At 39.5% G+C, this 23,060-nt stretch overlaps 1 protein-coding gene across 10 annotated transcripts in view; it reads left to right on the forward strand.

Moving 5' to 3' along the window:
• The window catches only part of CDCA2 (cell division cycle associated 2), a 52,479-nt gene that overhangs the window by 9,726 nt on the left and 19,693 nt on the right, over window positions 1–23,060 (forward strand). For all 10 annotated transcript variants that reach the window (XM_058433423.1, XM_058433422.1, XM_032144472.2 and 7 more), the window contains 8 exons: window positions 536–732; window positions 2,184–2,268; window positions 12,463–12,674; window positions 15,944–16,031; window positions 16,505–16,749; window positions 18,193–18,271; window positions 19,670–19,758; window positions 20,982–21,119. In XM_058433423.1, the coding sequence (XP_058289406.1) occupies window positions 536–732; window positions 2,184–2,268; window positions 12,463–12,674; window positions 15,944–16,031; window positions 16,505–16,749; window positions 18,193–18,271; window positions 19,670–19,758; window positions 20,982–21,119 (1,133 nt within the window). The remainder of the gene's footprint in view (window positions 1–535; window positions 733–2,183; window positions 2,269–12,462; window positions 12,675–15,943; window positions 16,032–16,504; window positions 16,750–18,192; window positions 18,272–19,669; window positions 19,759–20,981; window positions 21,120–23,060) is intronic.

Here is a 23,060-nt window from a genome sequence, read left to right on the forward strand (position 1 = left end):
AGGTCTGAAAAAACTTAATTCTAATAATATAAATGTATTATTATCTTTTCAATAGGCATTTTTTCATTCCTTTCAGTTAGATTTATTTTTTTTTGGAATAAAGTGTGGTAGATTTTTCTTTTCATTGATAATTCAGACTCAAGCACTAGATTTTACTAAAATTATGATGCACAATAGCTGGGCATGGTGGCTCATGCCTGTAATCCCAGCACTTTGAGAGGCTGAGGTGGGTGGATCACCTGAGGTCAGGAGTTCAGACCAGCCTGACCAACGTGGTGAAACCCCATCTCTACTAAATATACGAAGATTAGCCGGGCATGGTGGCGTGAGCCTGTAATCTCAGCTATTTGAGAGGCTGAGGCAGGAGAATCACTTGAGCCCAGAAGGTGGAGGTTGCAGTGAGCTGAGATCACACCATTGTACTCCAGCCTGGGCCACAAGAGTGAAACTCCATCTCAAAAAAAAAAAGAAAAAAAAAATGTATAATATATATGAAAACATTTATGCCTGTGTTGTTTTTATTTTGTGTTTATAGCCAGAAAGGAGGGTCTCAGCGCTTGCCAGCATTCTGGGTTCCCTGCAGTGTTGTCCTCCAAACGTCGGAGAATATCCTATCAGAGAGACTCTGAAGAAAATCTAACGGATGCTGAAGGAAAAGTAATTGGTCTCCAGATATTCAATACTGATACAGACAGAGTATGTGCAGTTGAAACTTCTGCAGATCTTTCTGAGGTAATTCACTTACTTTACGCATAGGAAAATGAAGTTTTGGTTTTCTGCATAGGCAGTTTTAAGGCTGTCAGTGCTGTTCTTCAATTTTAGTACCTTGTTCTGCCCTGTGGTAGCTGTGGGGTGTGTGTGTGTCTGTGTGTGTGTGTGTGTGTGTGTGTGTGTGTGTGTGTATTTCCTACCTGTTAATTTTATGGTTGCTGCTATTTATCGCTTATTAGAAACAGTTTGGATAGCGATCTCACTTTTGACTACTAACCTTACAAAGTGAATAAGCCCTGGGATCTTCTGCATGTGAGGTATTCTAGGGGGTGATGCTCCAAGAAGGGAGGAAGTTAAAGTCCTGCCCTCAGGCAGTATTTTTTCTACTGGGGAGCAGGGTATAAGCAGATGGCTTCAGTGAAGCTGGTGGATCAGGTGGAGATTCTGTGTGGGGTGTACTCCACAGGCCTGGGAGTCTTGCACTTATGCCTGCCCCTGACTGCTTTCCTTCTGATGGAAATCAGGGTGCCATTCAGCAATTTCTCCTTTGCTCTGCTCACTTCTTTCAAGTAGCTCTAGGGATTTTTGTGGCTTATAACTACCTAAACCCTGTCAAGACAATCAAAAGGCAATATTAGGAGAAAAATACTACTACTGAAGATCAGTTGACCTGCGCGCACGCGTGAACGGAGAGCTGGTCTCTCATGACAGACTTTTCTTGCTTCATGCTCCTAGTTCTGGTTTGACACAGTAGCTCCTCGTGTTCTTTGTGAGAGGAGATAACCTAACACCATTACAGTTGAAACTCTTTCTGCACCTTCTCTGTCTCTTAGATCCAGTGCTCGTCCTATTCGTTTTATGTGGACTGGCAGAACAAAGATTTGATAGTTATTAGAGATTCTTCAGGCTCCAGTGGGTTTGCTTTGTATTTCAGTCGCCTGTAATCTCGGCTCCCTCCGCCCTTTTCAGGTTGATGTGAAATCCCCACCGGACAGAAGCAAGAATAATTGTTTGTTATCAGAACTTTGATTAATTGTTTGAACATACATCATGATTCAGATATTATTTCTGAATTAATGTGACTGTGTTTTCTATCCTAGCCTTTAATGTTTTTCATATCCCAGGTATTGATATCGTGTGGCGTTTGATTAATAATTATATAAACTTTTCTTTATTTTGAGAATTTTCTCTAAAGAATTGCAGATGATACAGCTGTCTAGGCTATAACAACAAAAATATATCCTTTTAACTTTTCCTGGGGAATTAAAAGTTGATTTGTGGGATGTTTAGGATGCAATTAGTATGAATACTTCATTGTTAGATTCCTGTACACTTTGAGTTTATGAGATAATGAAGGTGACTGATTGAACATCAGATTTCCAGGTAATCCATAATGTTTACTCAGATCTTCAAAAAGGCATTAGTAGTACTCTAAGTAATAAAATGTAATACTCTTTCAATTTTTCCCCAAGATACCATCTAAACTTGGTTCAACACAGTCTGGATTTTTAGTTGAAAAGTCTCTTCCCCTTTCAGAGCTCACAGAGACTTCAAATGGTAAGTAATATTTTCTTAGTACATGGCCAGTTGCCCGATTCATAGACATTTATGATTAGTGTACCTATTTGCTAAAATTTGGGGGAACTGAAATTGTTTCCTACTTTTTAGGAGCTCATGGCCTAGTAGAAATGCTTCCAAATTCTTGTTATATGAGAGATACTCTCTTTTTTAAGCTACCATCAATAAGAATTAGTGAAGTATTTCTAAGCTCATGGAATTTAGTATAAAGAGGTAGCACCTATGAACATATTAACAAGTATTCTTTGTTAGAGAAACACTACTTGTAATATTTTTATTTGTTTTTAAGCATGTAAAAAGAGTTTTACCAGGATGTAAAAATTATTCTTTCTCAAAATCAGTATGCTTGTACTGAGTGAACATTACTAGCAAGGGTTTAGATTGACTTTTTTTCTACTTGGATCTTTAAAGTAAAACTCTTATGGGCATATAATTGGATCTTGTGTTTTTTTAATCCATTCTGAAAATTTATTGTAATTGGAATATTTCACCTATTAACTTTTCAGGTAATTACTTAACATGGTTTTATTCACATCTGTCATTTTATCATATGTTTTCTATTCCTAATTATTGCTGTGTAATCTTTCATAGTCTGGTTAGTTGCTGTTATACAATTTCACATAAAATACAGAAACTACAAACTCTAAAGATCAATTTCCTCTCCTTTCCAGCCATGGCTTTTATGATCCTTTACAGATACACATTTATTTCATTTTAAGCCCCACAAGATGTTGTTTTTGGATTAAACAGTTGTATGTGCTTTGTTTTTCTTTTTTTTTTTTAAGGCGGTTTCTTACTCTGTTACCCAGGCTGGAGTGCAGTGGTACAATCTCGGCTCACTGCAACCTCCCCCTCCCGGGTTCAAGCCATTCTTGTGTTCCAGCCTCCTGAGTAGCTGGGATTATAGGCATGCACCACCATGCCCAGCTAATTTTTATGTTTTTAGTAGAGATGGGGTTTTGCCATATTGGTCAGGCTGGGCTTCAACTCCTTGCCTTCAGCAATCCACCCGTCTTGGCCTCCTAAAGTCCTGGGATTACAGGCGTGAGCCACTGTGCCCAGCCAAAAGAGTTATATGTATTTAAACAGGTTAAGAGGGGAAAAATAGTCTTTTATATTTACCCAGATATACCATTTCTTATGTTCTTCATTTTTTCCTAAAGATCGGAGTTTCTCTGTCTTATTTTGCTTCAACCTGAAAAAGAACTTCTTTAGCATTTTTGTAGTGAGCATCTGCTCTGACTTTTAATTTTAATCATAAGATAAATGGGTGGATGTCCGCCTGCATGGTCCCCCTGCACAGGGCAAGGTTGCGAGTTTGTTACCGTGATGGAATAAGGTGTTCTTGCCTTTAGTGGTTTCTTTTTTCTTTTTCTTGTTCTTATTTTTGAGACAGAGTCTCACTCTGTTGACCAGGCTGGAGTGCAGTGGCGCAATCTCGGCTCACTGCAACCTCTGCCTCCTGGATTCAAGCAATTCTCTGCCTTGGCCTCCCAAGTAGCTAGAATTACAGGCACCCGCCACCACGCCCAGCTGAGTTTTTGGTATTTTCAGTTGAAACGGGGTTTCACCATCTTGGCCAGGCTGGTCTTGAACTCCTGACCTCATGATCCACCCATCTCAGCCTCCCAAAGTGCTGGGATTTGCCACTGTGCCCGACCCAACGGTTTCTTAACAATTCTTTTTGCTTTGCTCTTACGGGACTTTGCGTAGGAGTGACAGATTCTCTGCGACAGTGATTATAGATTGTATGAAGTGTGGCGATTAACAGTTGTCATCATACTAAACACCTCACTCTACAATGTGAAATGTTGAAATCACACAGGCCAAAATTTTATTTAGGCATGCCATGAAGCTGTACTCAGAAATATTGTAATTAAACAGGGAAGAATAGATCTACCATAGTAGATGGGGCCTTGATGAAAGGAGTCTGGTGTTGATTTCTGTATTTTAAACTGCATTGTTTTTTGGTGGCACCCCAGACAGTGCACCTTCAGGAAGAATAAAAAGATGTTCTAAGATGGAATCAAATGTCCCTTTGTTAAGGGGGAGCTTAGGGAGACCTGCATGATACCTCTAATCTCCTTTACCCCCTCTGCTTCCTCTGTTTTACCTATGTAGCCAGAAATCCAACTCAGCGACTCTCCCTGCCTTCTCTGCACCTGCCCCAGAGCTGCTAATATTTGGTATGCTGATAGCCTCAATTTTTTTTTTTTTTTTTTTTTTTTTTTTTTTTCCTCAAATGGCTGTTGTGTTTTTTTTTTTTTTTTTTTTTTTTTTATTTTTTTTGAGATGGAGTCTTGCTGTGTCACCCAGGCTGGAGTGCCATAGCGCAATCTCAACTCACTGCAACCTCTGCTTCCGGGTTCAAGCCATTCTCCCACCTCAGCCTCCCGAGTAGCTGGGATTACAGGTACCCACCACCATGCCTTGCTGATTTTTGTATTTTTGTAGAGACAGGGTTTCACCATGTTGGCCAGGCTGATCTTGAACTCCTGACCTCACGTGACCCACCTGCCTTGGCCTCCCAAAGTACTGGGATTACAGGCATGAGCCACCACGCCTGGACGGTGCTGTTTCTTAATCCACACACTTTCACACCTTATTTTTCTCTTAAAATATCCAACACTCCTTCCTTTATTTCATTTCAAAATTTAGATACATATAATTTATGTTTTCAACAGATAATTTTATAGTGTGTCATGTAATTATTTTGTTTTTCTTACATTTATTACTATTTTTGAATGACAAACCATAACTATATATTTATGGGGAATAATATGATATTTTGATATATTTATACAATGTGGCATGATTAAATCAGGCTAATATGTCCCTCACTTCACTTACCTGTCATTCTTTTTATGGTGAGACATTTGAAAATTACTCTCATTTTGAAATATGTAATACACTAATATTGACTATAGACACTGTTGTGCAATAGATCTCAAAACTGATTCCACTTGTCTATTTGAAACCTTGTATTCTTTGATCAACAACTCCCCATTTCCTTCCTCACCACTTCTACAGCCTCTGGTAACCACTATTCAACTCTTTACTTCTATAAATTCAACTTTGTTAGATTCCTCATGTACGTGAAATCATGTGGTTTTTTTCTTTTGTGCCTCGCTTATTTCACTTAGCAAAATCTCTTCCAGATTCATTCATATTGTTGCAAATGAGAGTCTCCTCGCTTTTAGGGTTAAATAGTATTCGGCTGTGTGTATATATACCGTGTTTTCTTTATCCATTCACCCATTAATGGACGCTTTTCATTGACAAGAATGATGTTAGTGACAGGTTCGTCATGTACTTTATTGTGTTGAAGAACATTCTATTCCTAGTCTGAGAATTTTTATTGTGATATTGTGTTAATTTTGTCAAATGCTTTTTCTCCATCTATTGAGGTGATCATATGGTTTTTATTTTTCATCTTTTTTTTTCATTTTTCAAGAGTGTTTATTAAAATAGGCAGTAATCAGTACATGTGCATCATATGAGCAGTTATTCAAAATCAGCCCTTCCAGGAGAGGGGCTACATCTCAGTTTTTCTGTCTTTATAATAAAATGCCAAAAGTATTTCCCTAAAGTACAAAGGCATTTCCTTAGTAGTCTTGGGACCATAACAGAATATGATTACTAAACATCTCCAACGTGGTTTTCATTACAAAGAAACATGTTTCACATAAGAGCTTCATAATATAATCCAGAGACAGAATTTGTCCATGCTTAAAATTTGAAGCCAGGCTATTTCTGATATATGTTTTTTTCATTTCTTCCAGTTTTTTATTTTTATAAATATGCATCCAGTTTCCTACCAGTTTAAAACACACACACAAAACACTGCTCAGAGCACCACGAATGCCTTACGGTAGCTTCTTTGAGACTATAATCCTAATTCAAGGAGAGGAGTACTAATTTCTATTCTGACTTGCTCCTTTCCCCAAATCTCAGCAATTGTCAGATACAAAAAGAGGTTTCTGGGCAGAGGGCCAAAGAATAATTATGAATAATTTCACAATGATCTGGTTAAGAAAACACACAGAAAATGGTGATCATATGATTTCTATTTTTCATCTTCTTTATGTCATGTATCACATAGATTTGCATATGTTGAACCATCCTTGCATCCCAGGGATAAATCTAATTCGATCATGGTGAATGAGTCTTTTAATGTGTTCCTGAATTAGGTTTGCTAATATTTTATGGAGGATTTTTGCATCTTTGTTCACCAGGGATATTGGTGTATAATTTTCTTACATGTAGCAGGGTATTGCTAACCTTGTAAAATGACAAGGAAGTATTTGGAAGTATTTTCTCTACTTTTATTTGTTTTGAAAGTGTTTGAGAAAACTAGTCAGTTCTTTAAATGTTTGATGGAAGTCAGCAATAAAGCCATCTGGTCCTGGGCTTTTCTTTTGGTGGGAGATTTTTATTACTAAGTCATCTTCTCACTCACTATTGGTCTTTTGAGATTTTCTATTTGTTCATGATCCATTTCTTTTATCCAATTTGTTGGCATTTAATTATTCATAGTAGTTGCTTGTGATCCTTTGTATTTTGGTGTCAGGTTCTCTGGTTGCTTCCTGTGCTCTGAAGTCAAATGATATTGCTAGCTGTCCTCCATGGTCTAGTAAGATCACTGGCTAGACTCTGCCTTCAGTCAGGTAGAGCTGCTCTCTGGGCTCTGTGATTGTCTCTGATTTGGCAGATTTGCAGGTTGTCTTCCTTGGCTGGTCAGTACTATTGTTTGGAATCTGTAGTTGGGCAGAACCATGTGATGGGCTCTGAGGCTGCTTGAGGTTGTTGCTTGGCCCCATAGGGTGGGCAGGGCCTGAGGCTGTACTGCACAGATGTGTGTGGATTTGGGCTTGCCTCCCAGCCCAGGGTAGGGTTAAGCAGAGTACTGAGATTTGGTAGAGTCACTTCTCTGCCCCTGGGGTTGAGCAGGGACAGATGCTCCTTCCACAGGTAATCACTGACACAGCCTGGCTTGGAGAAGACTTAGTGACAGCACAAGGGCTTAGTTTGATCACCTTTCCACTGCTAGGATTGGGTAGGCCCAGATGTACCTTTCATGGGTAATTGCTGACCTACAGTTGCTCCCCCTAAGCCAAAATCCAAACTCTGAAAATTTTTGATTGTCAACATGATGCTCAAAGGAGATGGTTATTGGAGCATTTCTGGATTTTCAGGTTAGAGATGCTTGACTGGTAAGTAGAATGCAAATATTTGGGCTGGGTGTAGTGGCTCATGCCTGTAATCCCAGCACTTCAGGAGGCTGAGGCAGGCAGATCACAAGGTCAGGAGTTCGAGACCAGCCTGACCAATATGGTGGACTCCCGGCTCTACTAAAAATACAAAAATTAGTCAGGCATGGTGGCGTCTGCCTGTAATCCCAGCTACTCAGGAGGCTGAGGCAGGAGAATTGCTTGAACCCAGGAGGCGGAGGTTGCAGTGAGCCGAGATTGCACCACTGCCCTGGAGCCTGGGCGACAGCAAGACTTCATCTCAAAAAAAAAAAAAAAGGAATGCAAACATTTAATGCAAGCACCAGAACTTAGTTGGCTCACATCTTTACAGCTAGGGTTAGATGGGGCCAGATATTTCCTCTGTGGGCAATCACTGACCTACAGTTGCCTCTCGACCTGGGGAAGACCTAATGGGAGCACCCAGGCTGTGTGGGGAAGCTGGACAGGGATTTTAACCTGGAAGACCCACTAACCATGTTTCCTGCAGCTTAATACTGCTGGCTGGTTTCTCTGGTGTGGCATCTCTGTTAGCTGGAATGCAGGAAGCCACCAGAATTTGCTCTCTGGTGGCTGTGATCCCCATCCCACGTTTTTTGTTTTTACCTGACCCCCAGTGGTCCAGCCTTGCCAGTACTCCCAGTGTTTCCTGGAGACGAGACAGGAGTGCAGTTCCTGCGAAGTATCCCAGAATGGTGGGGAAGCCAAACGTCTGCTTCCCACTCACTCTTCCCACTTTAGAAACTGTGGGTCCACGGGAATTCTCTGTGTGTGGCACTGTGCCAGTTGGGAGAAGGGCAGCATAGTCAAACAGAAAAGTTTCTTACCACTTGTTTGTGGCTTTTCTCCATTCTGGGGTCCAAGGAAGTGTGTCAACCTCAATCCCAAATTCTGGGATATTCAGAATGTTATTTTTGCCGGCGGATAGTTGCTCACTGGATTTCTCTGGGAACAGGGAATGAAGCCACAGAACTCTTACTCCACTATCTCCCCCCACGTCACTCCAGTGTTTTTGTTTTATATCAGAGTACACATATGTAAGGAATTAGATATAATTCAGATTTAACTGGGCCCCTGCATCTTTATTTGCCAAACCTAGCAGCTCTACTCATGAGTGATCTGAGAGAAAGTTCCCTGGTATCGTTTTGCAGTTCCTGCTTCCTGTACCATTGAGAAAATAAGAGATTTTGGGAGCAAAGGTCTTGGTCCTCTCACCCCTAAGCCCTCCTGCGTCTCTCTATGTGTGTATCTACCTTTGCTCCTCTTTCAAAAGGGCCGCAATGTTCTTACCTAGGGCCAGCCTCTTTTTTGTCTTTTTGTTTTTTGAGATGGAGTCTCGCGCAATGGCGCGGCCCCAGCTCACTGCAACCTCTGCCTCCCGGGTTCAAGTGATTCTCCTGCCCCAGCCCTCCTGAGTAGCTGGGACTACAGGCGCCCGCCACCACACCCGGCTAATTTTTGTATTTTTAGTAGAGATGCTGTCTCACCATGTTGGCCAGGCTGGTCTCAAACTCCTAACATCTGGTGATCTGCCCACCTTGGCCTCCCAAAGTGCTGGAATTACAGGCGTGAGCCACCACGCCTGGCCTCTACCCTCTTTTTTATGGACTGATTCCCATTGCTCCTTCTCTTTCTAAGGACCTTGTGTCTGGGTTGTCTCTTCTCTTTTCTGAATTGTTAACTTTTCTTATTCAGCTACAAGATGCTGTAAAATATCCCATCTTAAACTTCCCTTTGCCCCAGGATTGCCTTCTAGCTAGAACACCATTTCTTTACTCTCCTTTAGGCAAAACTTTTTTTTTTTTTTTTTTTTTTTTTTTTGAGACAGAGTCTCGCTGTCGCCCAGGCTGGAGTGCAATGGCGCGATCTCGGCTCACTGCAGGCTCCGCCCCCCGGGGTTCACGCCATTCTCCTGCCTCAGCCTCCCTGAGTAGCTGGGACTACAGGCGGCCGCCACCTCGCCCGGCTAATTTTTTGTATTTTTAGTAGAGACGGGGTTTCACTGTGTTAGCCATGATGGTCTCGATCTCCTGACCTCGTGATCCGCCCGCCTCGCCTCGCAAAGTGCTGGGATTACAGGCGTGAGCCACCGCGCCCGGCCTAGGCAAAACTTTTAAGAGAAGGCCACACTCTGTCTCCTTGTCTCCCATTCTTTCTTGATCCAGCTCCAAATAGGCCTTGTTGTCCAGCCATCTCCTGGCTGCCATCCCAGTGGTAGTCAGACTCAACACATTCCTTTCCTTGATGTCTTAGCAGCACTATGGACGGATATAGACATCTATAACCAGGCCCTCCTGTGAGAAGCATTTTCCTCACTGGGTTTCAGGGTGTCATTCTCATTTTCCCGTGTATCACTGACCATTTCCTCTTTGTGTATTTTCTTTGCTCCTCTTCTTCCATCCCGACCTTCAAATATTTGTATGCCCCCCCTCGACCTTCATGTGCAGTGCTTGGACCTTTTTTCTCTATATACAGGTTGAGCATCCCTAAGCCAAAAATCCAAATTCTGAAACTTTTTGAGTGCAAACATGACACTCAAAGGAGATGGTTATTGGAGCATTTCTGGATTTTCAGGTTAGAGATGCTTGACTGGTAAGTAGAATGCAAATATTTCAAAATCTGAAAAAAATTTGTAATCTGAAACACTTCTGATCCCAAGCATTTTGGATAAAGGGTACCCAATGTGAACTCTTTCTAGGTGACTTCAGACATTATCACATGCTGTTGACTTCAAATTAAAATAGTTGCCCGTGGCCTTTTCCCAGAATTCTTGAATTAAGTACCCAGCTCCCTTTCATGACCTTCACTTGAATGCCTAATAAACATCTCAAACTGAACATAGTCAAATAGGTCTTGATGATTTTTTCCTTCACCAACCTGCTCATCTCCGTTTTCCTCATCTTAGTAAATGACACTCTCATTCACCTCATTGCTGTATCTCAAATATTGGACTTAACTTGATACCTTTCTTTTTCTTTTCCTTTTTTTTCTTCTTAAGTCAGAGTCTCGCTGTCACGCAGGCTGGAGTGCAGTGGTGTGATCTTGGCTCACTGCAGCCTCAACCTCCTGGGCTCTAGGAGTCCTCTTGCCTCAGCCTTCCAAGTAGCTGGGAACACAGGTGCGCACCACCATGCCCAGCTAATTTTTTTTTGGTAGGTACAGGATCCTACTATGTTGCCCAGGCTGGTCTCCAACTCCTGGGCTCAAGCGATCCTTCCATTCTACCTTGGTCTCCCAAAGTGCTGGGATTACAGATGTGAGCCACTGCACCCAACTGATACCTCCCTTTTTCAGATGAAACTTGTAATCGCATTGATAAATGCTATTGGTCTTCAAAACATGTCAGATGTCCACCCACTTCTCACTTTTTGCATTCCTATCAGTGTGGTCCAGGCCATTACCATCTCCTGCCTGGATTGTTAGATGTATCCTCTGAAGTGGTTTTCCTGCTTCCCCTCTTTCCCCAATCCCCTGTTACAGTTTTTCACACAGTAGCCAGAGCACTGGTTTTAAAATGTAAGTCACAATATCTCACTGCCGTCCTTAAAATCTTTCATCGATTTCCTGTTATGCTTAGAGAAGTAGCCAAAGACCATATTATTTCTACTAGGCCTTCCCTGGCCTGGTTCTTAACCTTTGCTCTCAGCTTATTTCTCAGCTCTCTTGTCCATGCCCACTGTTCCAGCCACAGCAGCCTTACTGGGCCTCTGCTATGCCAGGTACATCTTTACCTCAGGTCTTTGCACTCGGCTTCATGTGCATAGTGTCCATCCCTAGATCTATGTGTGGTTCACCTTGTTCTGTTCAGGTGTCTGCTCAGGAGCTCTCTGTTTACCCAAAGCAGTAGCACTTCCTTTCAGCTTATCATACTGTATTCCTCTCTTGTTACATTATTTTCCTTAATAGCATATATTAACTACTTGTTGTGTGTACATGTATATATTTTAACTTTTTATTTGAAATAACTATAAATTTGCTATCTAGTTGTAAGAAATAATATAAAGAAATCCAGTATTCCCTTCACCTAGTTTCCCCCAGTAGTGATATGTTGCATAGCTACAAATATTAATATCACAACCAGGAAATTGACATTGCTACAATCCACCAACTTGTTTTCAGATTTCACCAGTTTACATGCACACACTTTTGTGTATGTTTAGTCCGTATGATTTTATCATATGTGGATTCATGTGAGCACAGTACAGCCAAGCCACAGCATGGTTCTGTCCTGAGGATCCTCATGTTACCCTCCATAGCCATCATTCCTTCCCTCTCCCTCCTCCCTGCTGTGAGATTTTATAATCCCTGCTTATTCCGTGCTGGTTGAGGGGGTTTGCTCATCTTTACTTCTTCAGCACCCAGAGGAGTGCCTGTCACATCATGTATTTGTTAAATGGATCACTTAATCATAAGGCAATGGGAAGAAAAGCCACGCCTGTTTGGGGCACATACAGTGTGTTTGTAGCTTGGTGTAATGATCTTTCTTTTCTCATTCCTGCCGCCCTCGGATGTTGAAATGCCTGTGACTCTAGCAATAAAATTGCTTATTAGTCAATGCTTGGCTCAGATTAGTTTTTATGGTCCAAGTAGTAGGTGTCATGAGTAGAGGCACGCTAATAGCCTATAGCTGACTCATGATACCTTCTTTCAACCTCTGACTCAGAGATTTCCTGGGGAGCCAAATCCCCATACCCACTTTACCCTTCGTAGTCAGATTTGAGGTAAAAACTGACCGATGCTGCTTCTTTACCTCCTTTTCTCTTTACAAATGAAATCCCAGATGTTACTGCCTAATCAGGTTATGTTAGGTTTGAATTTCTTCATAGCATGTAATTATCTTTGCAAATACACACTATATTTTTGGTCTAGAACAAACAGATTTAAGAGATCTTCTGCCTCTCAAGTTTACATGTTTATCTTGAAGCACTGAAGGCTGCTGACTGTGTAGTGGGCAAAGGATCAAGTGATGCTGTTTCGCCTGACACTTTCACAGCAGAAGTGAGCTCAGACACAGTCCCTGATGTCAGGTCACCAGCTACTCCAGCGTGCAGGAGGGACCATCCCACCCCCAAGACCTTTGTACTTCGTTCTGTACTGAAGAAACCCTCTGTTAAGATGTGTCTAGACAGCTTACAGGTAAGAAGAGAGTTAAATTTCCTAACGCAAATGGATGAAAATGCATTTTGGTTCAAAGTAATACCCTTGAAATGTCATATATCATGCTAGTTAAAAAGGAAATGTCTTACTTGTCTTACCGTAAATTTTTTTCCTCATCTTTTCTTATTAACAACACTGGGTGTAGTTTCTTTTTGTTCTTATTTTTAAAAAATTAAGTATAGTATATAGTATGCCGAATTTAATATAAGTAGACTGTAGTTTATAAAGGGTCATAATCTTACATAATCTTATTGCACTAACATAATAATATGTTATTCATTTTATATAATTATATAAGTGATATTAATTACTTAATCATAATCAATCTGTTAAACTGATCATTCCACCCAAAATATTTAGTCTTAAAAGTACTTCTTATAGCCATCCTTTTTTCTCTAAGCTCAGTCAATATGAGGAAAGAGGAAGTTGATGGGAACTAGCTGGCATTTATTGAGTAGTTTCTGTTGACAGTTCTGGCATATATATACAGCAGTAGTGCTCCAAGAAAGGTATAGGACCTGTTCGACATACACTTAGGCTTGTAGGTTGTTAAGTGAACCCAGATAAGTCTGCTGTTAAAATCCATGACAGGCTGTCAGTCCATGAGAGGTTGAGAGCTTAGCCTCAGAAGTCAAAATGCCAAGTTTCAGATCTTGACTTGGAAATGTAATCACTGAGCAAATTATTTGACCTTTCTCTGCCTGGTTTCCTTATCTATAAAAATGTAAAGTTAGTAACTACTTTTAGAGTAATTTGAGCATTAAATGGGATAATACAAAATCACCACGAGTGTCTGGCACCTCAGAAATACAAATCTTTTTTTCAAACCATAAGCGTTTTAACATACAAGTATGCCTACAAGCCTGTTCTGATCTGTTCTGAAGCCAAAAGGAACTAAATTACCTTCTATTTACATGGATCATTGATGGTCAATTGCTATTTATGAAGCTTTAACAATTTTGTTTAAAGAGCTGATTTGGGGCCAGGTACAATAGCTCACACCTGTAATCCTGTGACTTTGGAAGGCCAAGACTGAAGACTGAAGGATCGCTTGAGCCCAGGAGTTTGAGACCAGCCAGTCTGGGACAAAAAAAAAAAAAAAACTGATTTGGATCTGTAATACACACAGCACTGCTTGTTCATATCTTCTCCTCAAAAAAGACTTAACATCTGAATGATCCATGGAACTCTTACTTTCTAACAATATGACACAACAAATATTAAGTCTTGTCATTAGAATCATATGAAAACATTTACAACTGTCCGGGCGTGGTGGCTCACGTCTGTAATCCCAGCACTTTGGGAGGCCGAGGCAGGTGGATCACGAGGTCAGGAGATAGAGACCATCCTGGCTGACACAGTGAAATGCTGTCTCTACTAAAAATACAAAAAATTAGCCAGGCGTGGTGGTGGGCACCTGTAGTCCCAGCTACTCGGGAGGCTGGGGCAGGAGAATGGCGTGAACCCAGGGGGCAGAGCTTTCAGTGGGCGGAGATTGTGCCCCTGCACTCCAGCCTGGGCAACAGAGCGAGACTCTATCTCCAAAAGAAAAAAGAAAACATTTACAACTAATGATCTTTATACTAAGATGGCAAAAATTAGGAGGCATATAAAATGTGAGTTGTTTGCTGACTTTTCTGATTGTTTTAGTTAAAAATAAACCTAAAAGTAAACATGAGCTTTGTTGTGTAAGTTAACTTATTTTGCAATATTGGTATCTACATTTTCCTGGTCGGAAAAATGAACTGACTTGAGAGACAGATGAAGGAGATTTGTTTGGGGCAGGACTAGTTCTTAGAGCAGGTATGTTCTTAGAATTGGATGTACAGGAGAAAATGAGGAATTCTTGATAACAAGGACTGGTCAGAGGTTTAGGTTGAGGCCGGATGAGTAGGTGGTGATTAAGAGGGAACTTTGATCCAGTCTGCAGGCCTGGCTGTCTCCTGCTGAGCTCCAGGGGCCCTGTGTTTAGGCTTGTTCTGTCTTTTTCTACAGGGCTTACAATATCCCTTCTTTCCTAACTTGCCTACACTGTATTCTTTATTTGGAGAAACACACGGGGACAACTGCTACCTTCTTTCCTTGTTTCTTCCTCAAGAATATAGTAATGTAAAAAGATTTAAATACTAAGAATAGGTGTGGTTGCCATGTTTAAAATACAGAACACGATGTTATACCATTTAACTGTTGGCTTTTTTCTTGTTTTAATGCAGTTCTTCTATCTGAGATCATTTACATAGTTTTCCTCATCTGACACCATATATGGTACTTGTAACCTTCAAATCCGTTGGTTCTGCATCCATAGATTGAACCAACCACAGATCAAAAACTATCAGGGAAAAAAAGTCACAAAACACATAAAAACAATAACATATAACAGCATCATACCATACATATTAACAATACCATATAACAGTGCCATTTAAAAGTATTCTTTTAGGTTGGGCACAGTGGCTCACAGCTGTAATCCCAGCACTTTGGGAGGCCGAGGCACACGGACTGCTTGAGCTCATGGGTTCAAGACCAGCCTGGGCAACATGGCGAAACCTCACCTCTACAAAAAAATACAAAAATTAGCTGGGTGTGGTAGTGCCCACCTGTAGTCCCAGCTACTCGGGAGGCTGAGGTGGGAGAATGGCTTGGACCCGGGTGACAGGTTGCAGTGACCTGAGATTGCACCGCTGCACTCCAGCCTGGGTGATAGAGTCAGACCTTGTCTCAAAAATAAATAAATAAATAAAAAGTATTCTTTTGCATGACATTTACATTGTATTAGGTATTGTAAGTATTGTTTAAAGTATACGGGAGGATGTACTCAGGTTGTATGTAAATACTATGCCATTATATAAAAGGGACTTGAGCATCCATGGATTTTGGTATCTTCAGGGGCCCTGAAACTAATCTCCCATAGATACCGAGCGATGACCATATGCATTATTCTAGCTACTCACGTTTTCCTTAGCTTTATTTGCTAGATCAAACATTGAATGAATTTGACCCACGTTTATTGATTTCTGTGCTTTAATTTTGCCCTAAAATTCTGTTTTCTAAAGTAGTATCTAGGGGACATAGTTATGATTTGTGCCTGATATCATGGTTTTGAGTCAGAACAATTATTGAAAATACAGGTAATCTTTAATACTGGAGTATCTATCTGCAGTTGACAGAATTTCAAAACTGCTGTTCTTAATGACGACGTCTGTGTATTTCTATATGTAAAATTATTCATTGATGTTTATTCTGTTTAGGAACACTGTAACAACCTCTGTGATGATGACGGGACTCATCCGAGCTTAATCTCAAATCTCCCAAACTGTTGCAAAGATAAAGAAGCAGGTAAGAAATTAATATTTGTTTTTAAGCTTGAGGATATCATTTTCTTGTTAATAAAACTAGTATAATAGATGAAATTTTCAATGATCTATAGTGCCTTAGTGCTTCTGAAATAACACGTGAATGAACAGTTGAGAGGGATAGAATCTCCTTGGAGAGCCTCAGAATTGGTCTGTCCATTTCATGGATCCATTTTTACTTAGTGGTGGAATTTGTAAAGAAAATTTATATTTCAATTTTATAAATGTTTAAGATATGCAAATTTTTACTTGGAAATCTGTTACCATATTTTAATTGGAAATGTGCTTATCTTCTCCATTTTGAATTTGCTCTACCAACAATTATTTTGTAGCTTTGCTTTACTATTATACAAATAATAGCTGAATATGATCACACTAAAAGATTCTAGTATATGCCTTTTAGATAAGAAATATAGCTTAATTTTTAAGTTACTCTCATTTATTATCTAATTATAGAAGATGAAGAAAATTTTGAAGCACCGCCCTTTCTAAAAATGAGGAAGAGGAAGAGAGTTACTTTTGGAGAGGACTTAAGCCCGGAAGTGTTTGATGAGTCTTTGCCAGCAAATACTCCATTGCGTAAAGGAGGGACACCTGTTTGTAAAAAGGACTTGAGTGGTCTCAGTTCCCTGCTGCTTGAGCAGTCACCTGTTGCTGAGCCACTACCTCAACCAGATTTTGATGACAAGGGGGAGAATCTTGTAAGTATGAAAAGCGTGGAACAAGCTTGCCTGTATTTTCATCAGGCTTCACCTGCTTTGCATGAGCATTAACTATGCTTTGAAATAATGAGATAGACTAAATGATATGCCATGGTTTAAATTAATCTATTTTGTATGTAGGTTTTTATGAGTTTTTCCCCATTACAAATAATACTTCCCTGACTCCTTGTACATACTGAACAGATTTATGCCAATGAATTTAACAACTTAGGTAAACTGGATACATTCCTTGGAAGACACAAACTACCTAAACTCTCTAAAGGTGAAACAAATTACCTCAATAGCCGTATATCAACTTAAGAAATTTAAATTTTAGTTAAAACCTTCCCACAAAGAAAACTCTAGGTATAGATGATTTTTTTTTTTTTTTGAGATAGTGTCTTACTCTGTCACCCAAGCTGGAGTGCAGTGATGCGATCCTGGGTCACTGCAGCCTCAACCTCCCAGGCTCAAGCTATCCTCCCATATCCTCCCATCTTAGCCTCCCGAGTAGCTGGGACTATGGGCACACATCACCATGCCTGGCTAGTTTTTGATGATTTTACTGATGAATACTACCAAACATTTGAGCAAGTTAAAATACTAATTCTACACATATTTTTCCACAAATTGAAGGGGTAGGTTAATTGATGTCAGCATTGTGATTTCGGCATTAACCTGGTGCTAAAATCAGACAGGCATTACAAGAGAAGAAAACTACGGTTCAGTATTCTTGTAAACATAGCAATATATAAAAAGATAATACATCATAACCATGTGAGATTTAGCCTTGGGCTGCAAAGTTGTTTAATGTTTGAAAAACAATCAGTGTAATTCGCCTTGTTAAAAGACTAAGACACAAATATGATCATCTGAGTAGATGCAGAAAAATCATTTAACAAAGTCTAGTATCCATTTCTCATTTAAAAAACAAAACCTCTGAGCAAAATGGTAATAAAAGAGAATTTCTTCAAACTGACACATGTTGTCTATGCAAAATGAACAGTTAATAAATATCTTACCAGCAATTATGTGGAAAAGATTTGCTGTCTGTATTTATATTGCCATCTTACCCTGGAGTTCCCTGAATAGTATTATGATGTTAGATTGTGTTTATGAATGAATTTTTAAATTTTCTTTCTAGGACTTAGAAATTTAGCATCAGATCATTATGTGTACTTTCACTTACAAATTTTCTTGGTAGTTTGATGGATTGCAGTTAGTAAACATTTAATTACAAACATGATTGGTAAATGATATACATATATTTTTCTATTCAATATATTTGTTTTGCTTTGACTTTTAAAATCTTTTACTGATTACCCATCTTTATGCTTATTATAGTTTCTCCTACCAAAATAAATTCTTACTCTTCTTTTGGGCACATTATATATTCACTGCCTTTAAAGATATCTAACTTCTACTCTTTTTTCCTTTGTTTAGGAAAACATAGAACCACTTCAAGTATCATTTGCCGTTCTGAGTTCTCCTAATAAGTCATCAATCTCTGAGACCCTTTCAGGTAGTACCTTGTTTATCTTAAAATCACAGATGTCATTTTTTATATGTGTATATGTTGACTTTTATTTTCTTTTAAAAATTTCATATTTGTTACCACAATATATACTTGGTTTAAAAAAACCTAACAGTATTGGAAAGCTGACATGAAGCTATTCATCTATGCCTCTTCCATTCCAAGCCTCATACTTCATAATCACCCAGAATTCACTTCCTCAGATGGAATCCCCATTTTGCTAGTTGCTAGAAGCAGTGGAGTTAGCCTCTCAACTCTTAAGTATCAATGACAAACTGCTGTTCACAGTTTACAGAACTGACATCTGGATGTAAGGATCATTCTTAAATATCCAGACTTTTTCCTCAACATTAATGTGGCATTTTTAGAACATGTGCTTTCCAAGGTCTCTGGATTTTTTATGATTATGACAAAGCAACAGATTACTCCCAGCTTTTCTGACAAACCAGGACTTAGCTGGCAGATGTCATGGGACGGGCACTTTTTTTCAGGTGTCTTCCCTGGCAGAAACCCTTTAATGGCTTCTTGTTGACACAAACCAAACCTAGTAGACTCCAAACCATGCGTTACTAAGTTAGAGCTAAAATGTGAACCACAGTCTATCACATTCCAAAGCCCATACCCTTAAACACATTATACCACCTTCCATTTATATCATTAAAAGTCATCTGCCGGGCACAGTGGCTCATGCCTGTAATCCCAGCACTTTGGGAGGCTGTGGCAGGCGGATCACTTGAGGTCAGGAGTTCGGGACCAGCCTGGCCAACATGGTGAAACCTGGTCTCTACTGCAAATGCAAAAAAAAAAAAAAAATTAGCCAGGCATGGTAGCGGGTGCCTATAATCTCAGCTACTCAAGAGGCTGAGGCAGGAGAATCACTTGAACCGGGGAGATGGAGGTTGCAGTGAGCTGAGATTGCACCACTGCACTCCAGCCTGGATGACAGAGTGAGACTCCATCTGCAAAAAAAAAAGTGATAAAATTTTCCTATCCTACACTTTAAATAAAATTTAAAACAAGTATTTTCATGGTTATCTTAATGTCCTTTATTGTGATTTCATTATACAAAATGTATTGTGGAATAAATGGACGTTCATGAAAATACATGCATTTATTGTAATGTGATTTATTCTGCTATCTTAGCTTGGTAATATGTTAAGCAATCACCAGGGAAAGTGGTGAAAGTTTCTGAGTATCCAGTAAGCTTAAAGTTTTTTAAAATGAAAAAAAAAAATTGGATTTCAAAATTTCTGCTGCTTGGCTCCTCTTTTTTTTGTTTAGATATGGTATTAAAGGTGGATATCCTAAACACAGCGTTTACAAAAGAAGATGTACGTTACAGTTTTTGGTTTCGTACCCTGATTCAGCTTTTGTCTTGTTTATCAGGCACTGATACCTTTAGTTCTTCAAATAACCATGAGAAAATATCCTCTCATAAAGTTGGTAGAATAACAAGGACTTCTAGCAGAAGAAATGTAAGTGTTTGTGTTTGGTACAATGTATTTGTTTTTAAATCGTGCAATATACTTTTCTGTTTTCATGGCCAAATGATAATGGGTGAAATCTTAGTTTAATCAGTGTCATTAAGAATTAATACTTTGGCCAGGCACCGTGGTTCACGCCTGTAATCCCAACGCTTTGGGAGGCCAAGGCAGGCGGATCATGAGGTCAGGAGATTGAGACCATTCTGGCTAACACGGTAAAACCCCATCTCTACTAAAAATACAAAAAATATTAGCTGGACGTGGTGATAGGCTCCTGTAGTTCCAGCTACTAGGGAGGCTGAGGCAGGAGAATGGCGTGAACTCGGGAGGCGGAGCTTGCAGGGAGCCAAGATGGCGCCACTGCACTCCAGCCTGGGCGACAAAGCGAGACTCCGTCTCAAAAAAAAAAAAAAACTAATACTTTATCCTACCTAGCATGTAACCTATAAGGTGATAGTGTGTTTCTGATTTGATTTTAATTCTATTAGAAGAAAAATCTAAAAAGATACTTTCAGAGCTGTGTTAACATGGAAGTTAACGAAATTTGTTTGGGATCTGTATGATTTTATGAATTTCGTTGAGGTGAAAGTGGAGAAGATCAGCATGTAATTAACAGAACCAGAAAATGATATAGGTATAACCTTTTTTAAATTGTGCTTCAGTCTGTTTTTTAACACTTGGTTTCAACTGGGAGTTATATATAAGCGTAACTCCCATTGAATGCATGTCTTTTGCTAGTTTGTTAAATTAGATAAAATTTGGATTTTTGTTTATAACATCATAAAGTATAAACATATGCTCTCATGGGGTATTTGGCTTACAGGGTTGGATGTTAAATCCAGGATTCAAACCTAGATAATCTAAAAATTCATGATTTTTTTCCCCATAACCCAGTAGTTAGGTGCTAAATTGTAGGTTCTTAATGAGTAGTTGATGAATGAATAAATGAACAAATTCTTAAGCTGTTTTTTCTTTCTTCCCTAATATAATTGGGTAATGTATGTATACTTCTGGGTCTGCATTTGATAGTTCAGATATTGGTAATTACTATTTCCACCAATTTTCATCAAAGTGCTTTTAATAAGGTTTGTGAATTCAGAATAAATGGGATCTAAAGTGGTAGAAGCGTCCTGGGAAGCACAAGAGTGAGAGCTGCACATTAACATGTAATTGCTTGTGCTTTATGGTATCCTCACTTTACACTTTCTTTATAGCAATCAGTCAGTGTTGTAGAAGAGAGTGTTTGCAACTTATTGAATACAGAAGTTCAGCCTTGTAAAGAAAAGAAAATTAATAGGAGGAAGTCTCAAGAAACAAAGTGTACAAAGAGAGCACTTCCTAAGAAGAATCAGGTAAGCAGGTGTTTAAAGATATAATAAAAAGTAGAAGTGGTATGTTTCCTTATTGCATAATTAGGAAAATATAGAAACACATTTTTTTCCAGTTGACTTTGGACCAAGATTATTAATGTAATCTTATCGTGGAGTAGAATGGGGTGGGGGAGGTTATATACTTAACTCTGAATTACCTAAGGGACACTTTTGCATCTTCTTCATCTTCTTGTGTTGCGTACTTCCTGCACAGTAAATTAGTAGGCACTCAAACCTGAAATTAATTCTCATCTTTGAATCTACCCCAACATATTACCCTATTGGGAATCCTGATTTTTTTAGGCAGGGATGAGTGTGCCGCTTGCTACTTTGTAGATTCTCTTCTTCCAGTTGCTGAATCAAATTTTTCCTTAAATTTAAGGAAAAATTTAGAAACTAGCTCTCAGTCTTTCTTAACACTTGTGGTTGTCTCAGATACCCTTACAGTCGATGTGGTTAGCCAATTTAACACCTTAACCCAGTTCCTTTTCCTTCTCCAGCTCAGTGATCTGGACTCCACACTCCGAAGCCACCTACTCACTCTTGCTGCCATTCTTACAACTTGTTACTGCCTAACACCTTCGCACGTGTAGTAGTGCTCATTCTCTGACCCCCAACTTCCTGTCCACCCGGTCTACTCACTCCCTTACTCTGGAATTCCTTCTTTACTGCTAAGCTTTCAGATATACCTTAAGTTCATGTTTCCCTCTTCATCCTGAACTGAGTGAACTATTTCCAACTCTTGTCAGGAATCTCAATTCTGGATCCTTTTCCTTCCACCTCATCCATCCAGCAAAATTTCCAGTCTGACTGAGTTATCCTCTCTTTCATCTGACATAGCCCCTAGAGACACTCACACGGGAGTTGGGGGTAGTACTACCACACATTCACTGACATCTGGCCTTCTTCTTCACCACTTTGCCGCTTCACTTCATTTTTAATACTAAAGCCACTGCATACTTTTCAGTCCTGTTCTTAATGGACATCTTAGCATTTGACATGATGGAACACTCCTGTACAGTCTCTGCCTAAGGTTTGTCCCCCATTGTTAAGTGTTTTTATTTTCCAGAATTCTCTTCTTTGCCCTTGTAAATTGTTTATTTTCTGGGTAATTTCATACACAGCATGGTCAATGACCATATATGAAGACCAAAACTTCCTGATCTATAAATCTGTGTTCAACTACGTACTAGACATCTGTCTTTAACCATGCTGTGTCATAATCAGCATTTCTAAAACTAAACTTATCAATCTATACACCCACCCAAAACATTCCATAAACTTCCTTCCCCCTCCATGAAATAAAAAGGACTGCTTTTCTTGGTTGAATAGCAGATATACTTAAGTCATTAAATCCAGAAGGAACTGGGTGTTTTCTTGCTTTAGTTCCCTTTTTTAAGGTCACACACTCTCGATAAAATGATGAAAGATTATCTTGCTGAAAAAAAACCATTAATTCAAAAATATACATACAACTTATTACGTTAGAAATTGATTTCCTTCGCGTATTTGTGTATATATATTTTAAAGCACTCTTACAAAGAATATACACCTATTCATATAAAATTACGGCCAGAAAGTACAAAAAGGATTGAGCATTAACTCACTGCAATCCCTCCCAGGACCTTGCTGAATTGATACCATTTAGGTAATAAAAGGAATACACTTAGAATAGCAATGAGAGGAGGAAAGGGATGAGGAGGGGTATTGAGAAACCGACGACAGCCTTCAATGAATTTCTAGAAGACCAAGCAGATGGGAGCGTGCTGACATAAAAAAAGGTGGAAAGATTTACAGCTCAGAATGTGCGAGGAGGGAGCTAGAGAGGAGCTGGGAGCCAGCCTGTTCATGGGAATCCCAAGAGACCCTGGCCCAGAATTGGCAGGTACGATGGATGGTGAGAGTGAGAGGTGGTACTGAAAA

The sequence above is a fragment of the Hylobates moloch genome, unplaced genomic scaffold, assembly GCF_009828535.3.
Source record: "Hylobates moloch isolate HMO894 unplaced genomic scaffold, HMol_V3 SCAFFOLD_22, whole genome shotgun sequence".
NCBI classification, from domain to species: domain Eukaryota; kingdom Metazoa; phylum Chordata; class Mammalia; order Primates; family Hylobatidae; genus Hylobates; species Hylobates moloch.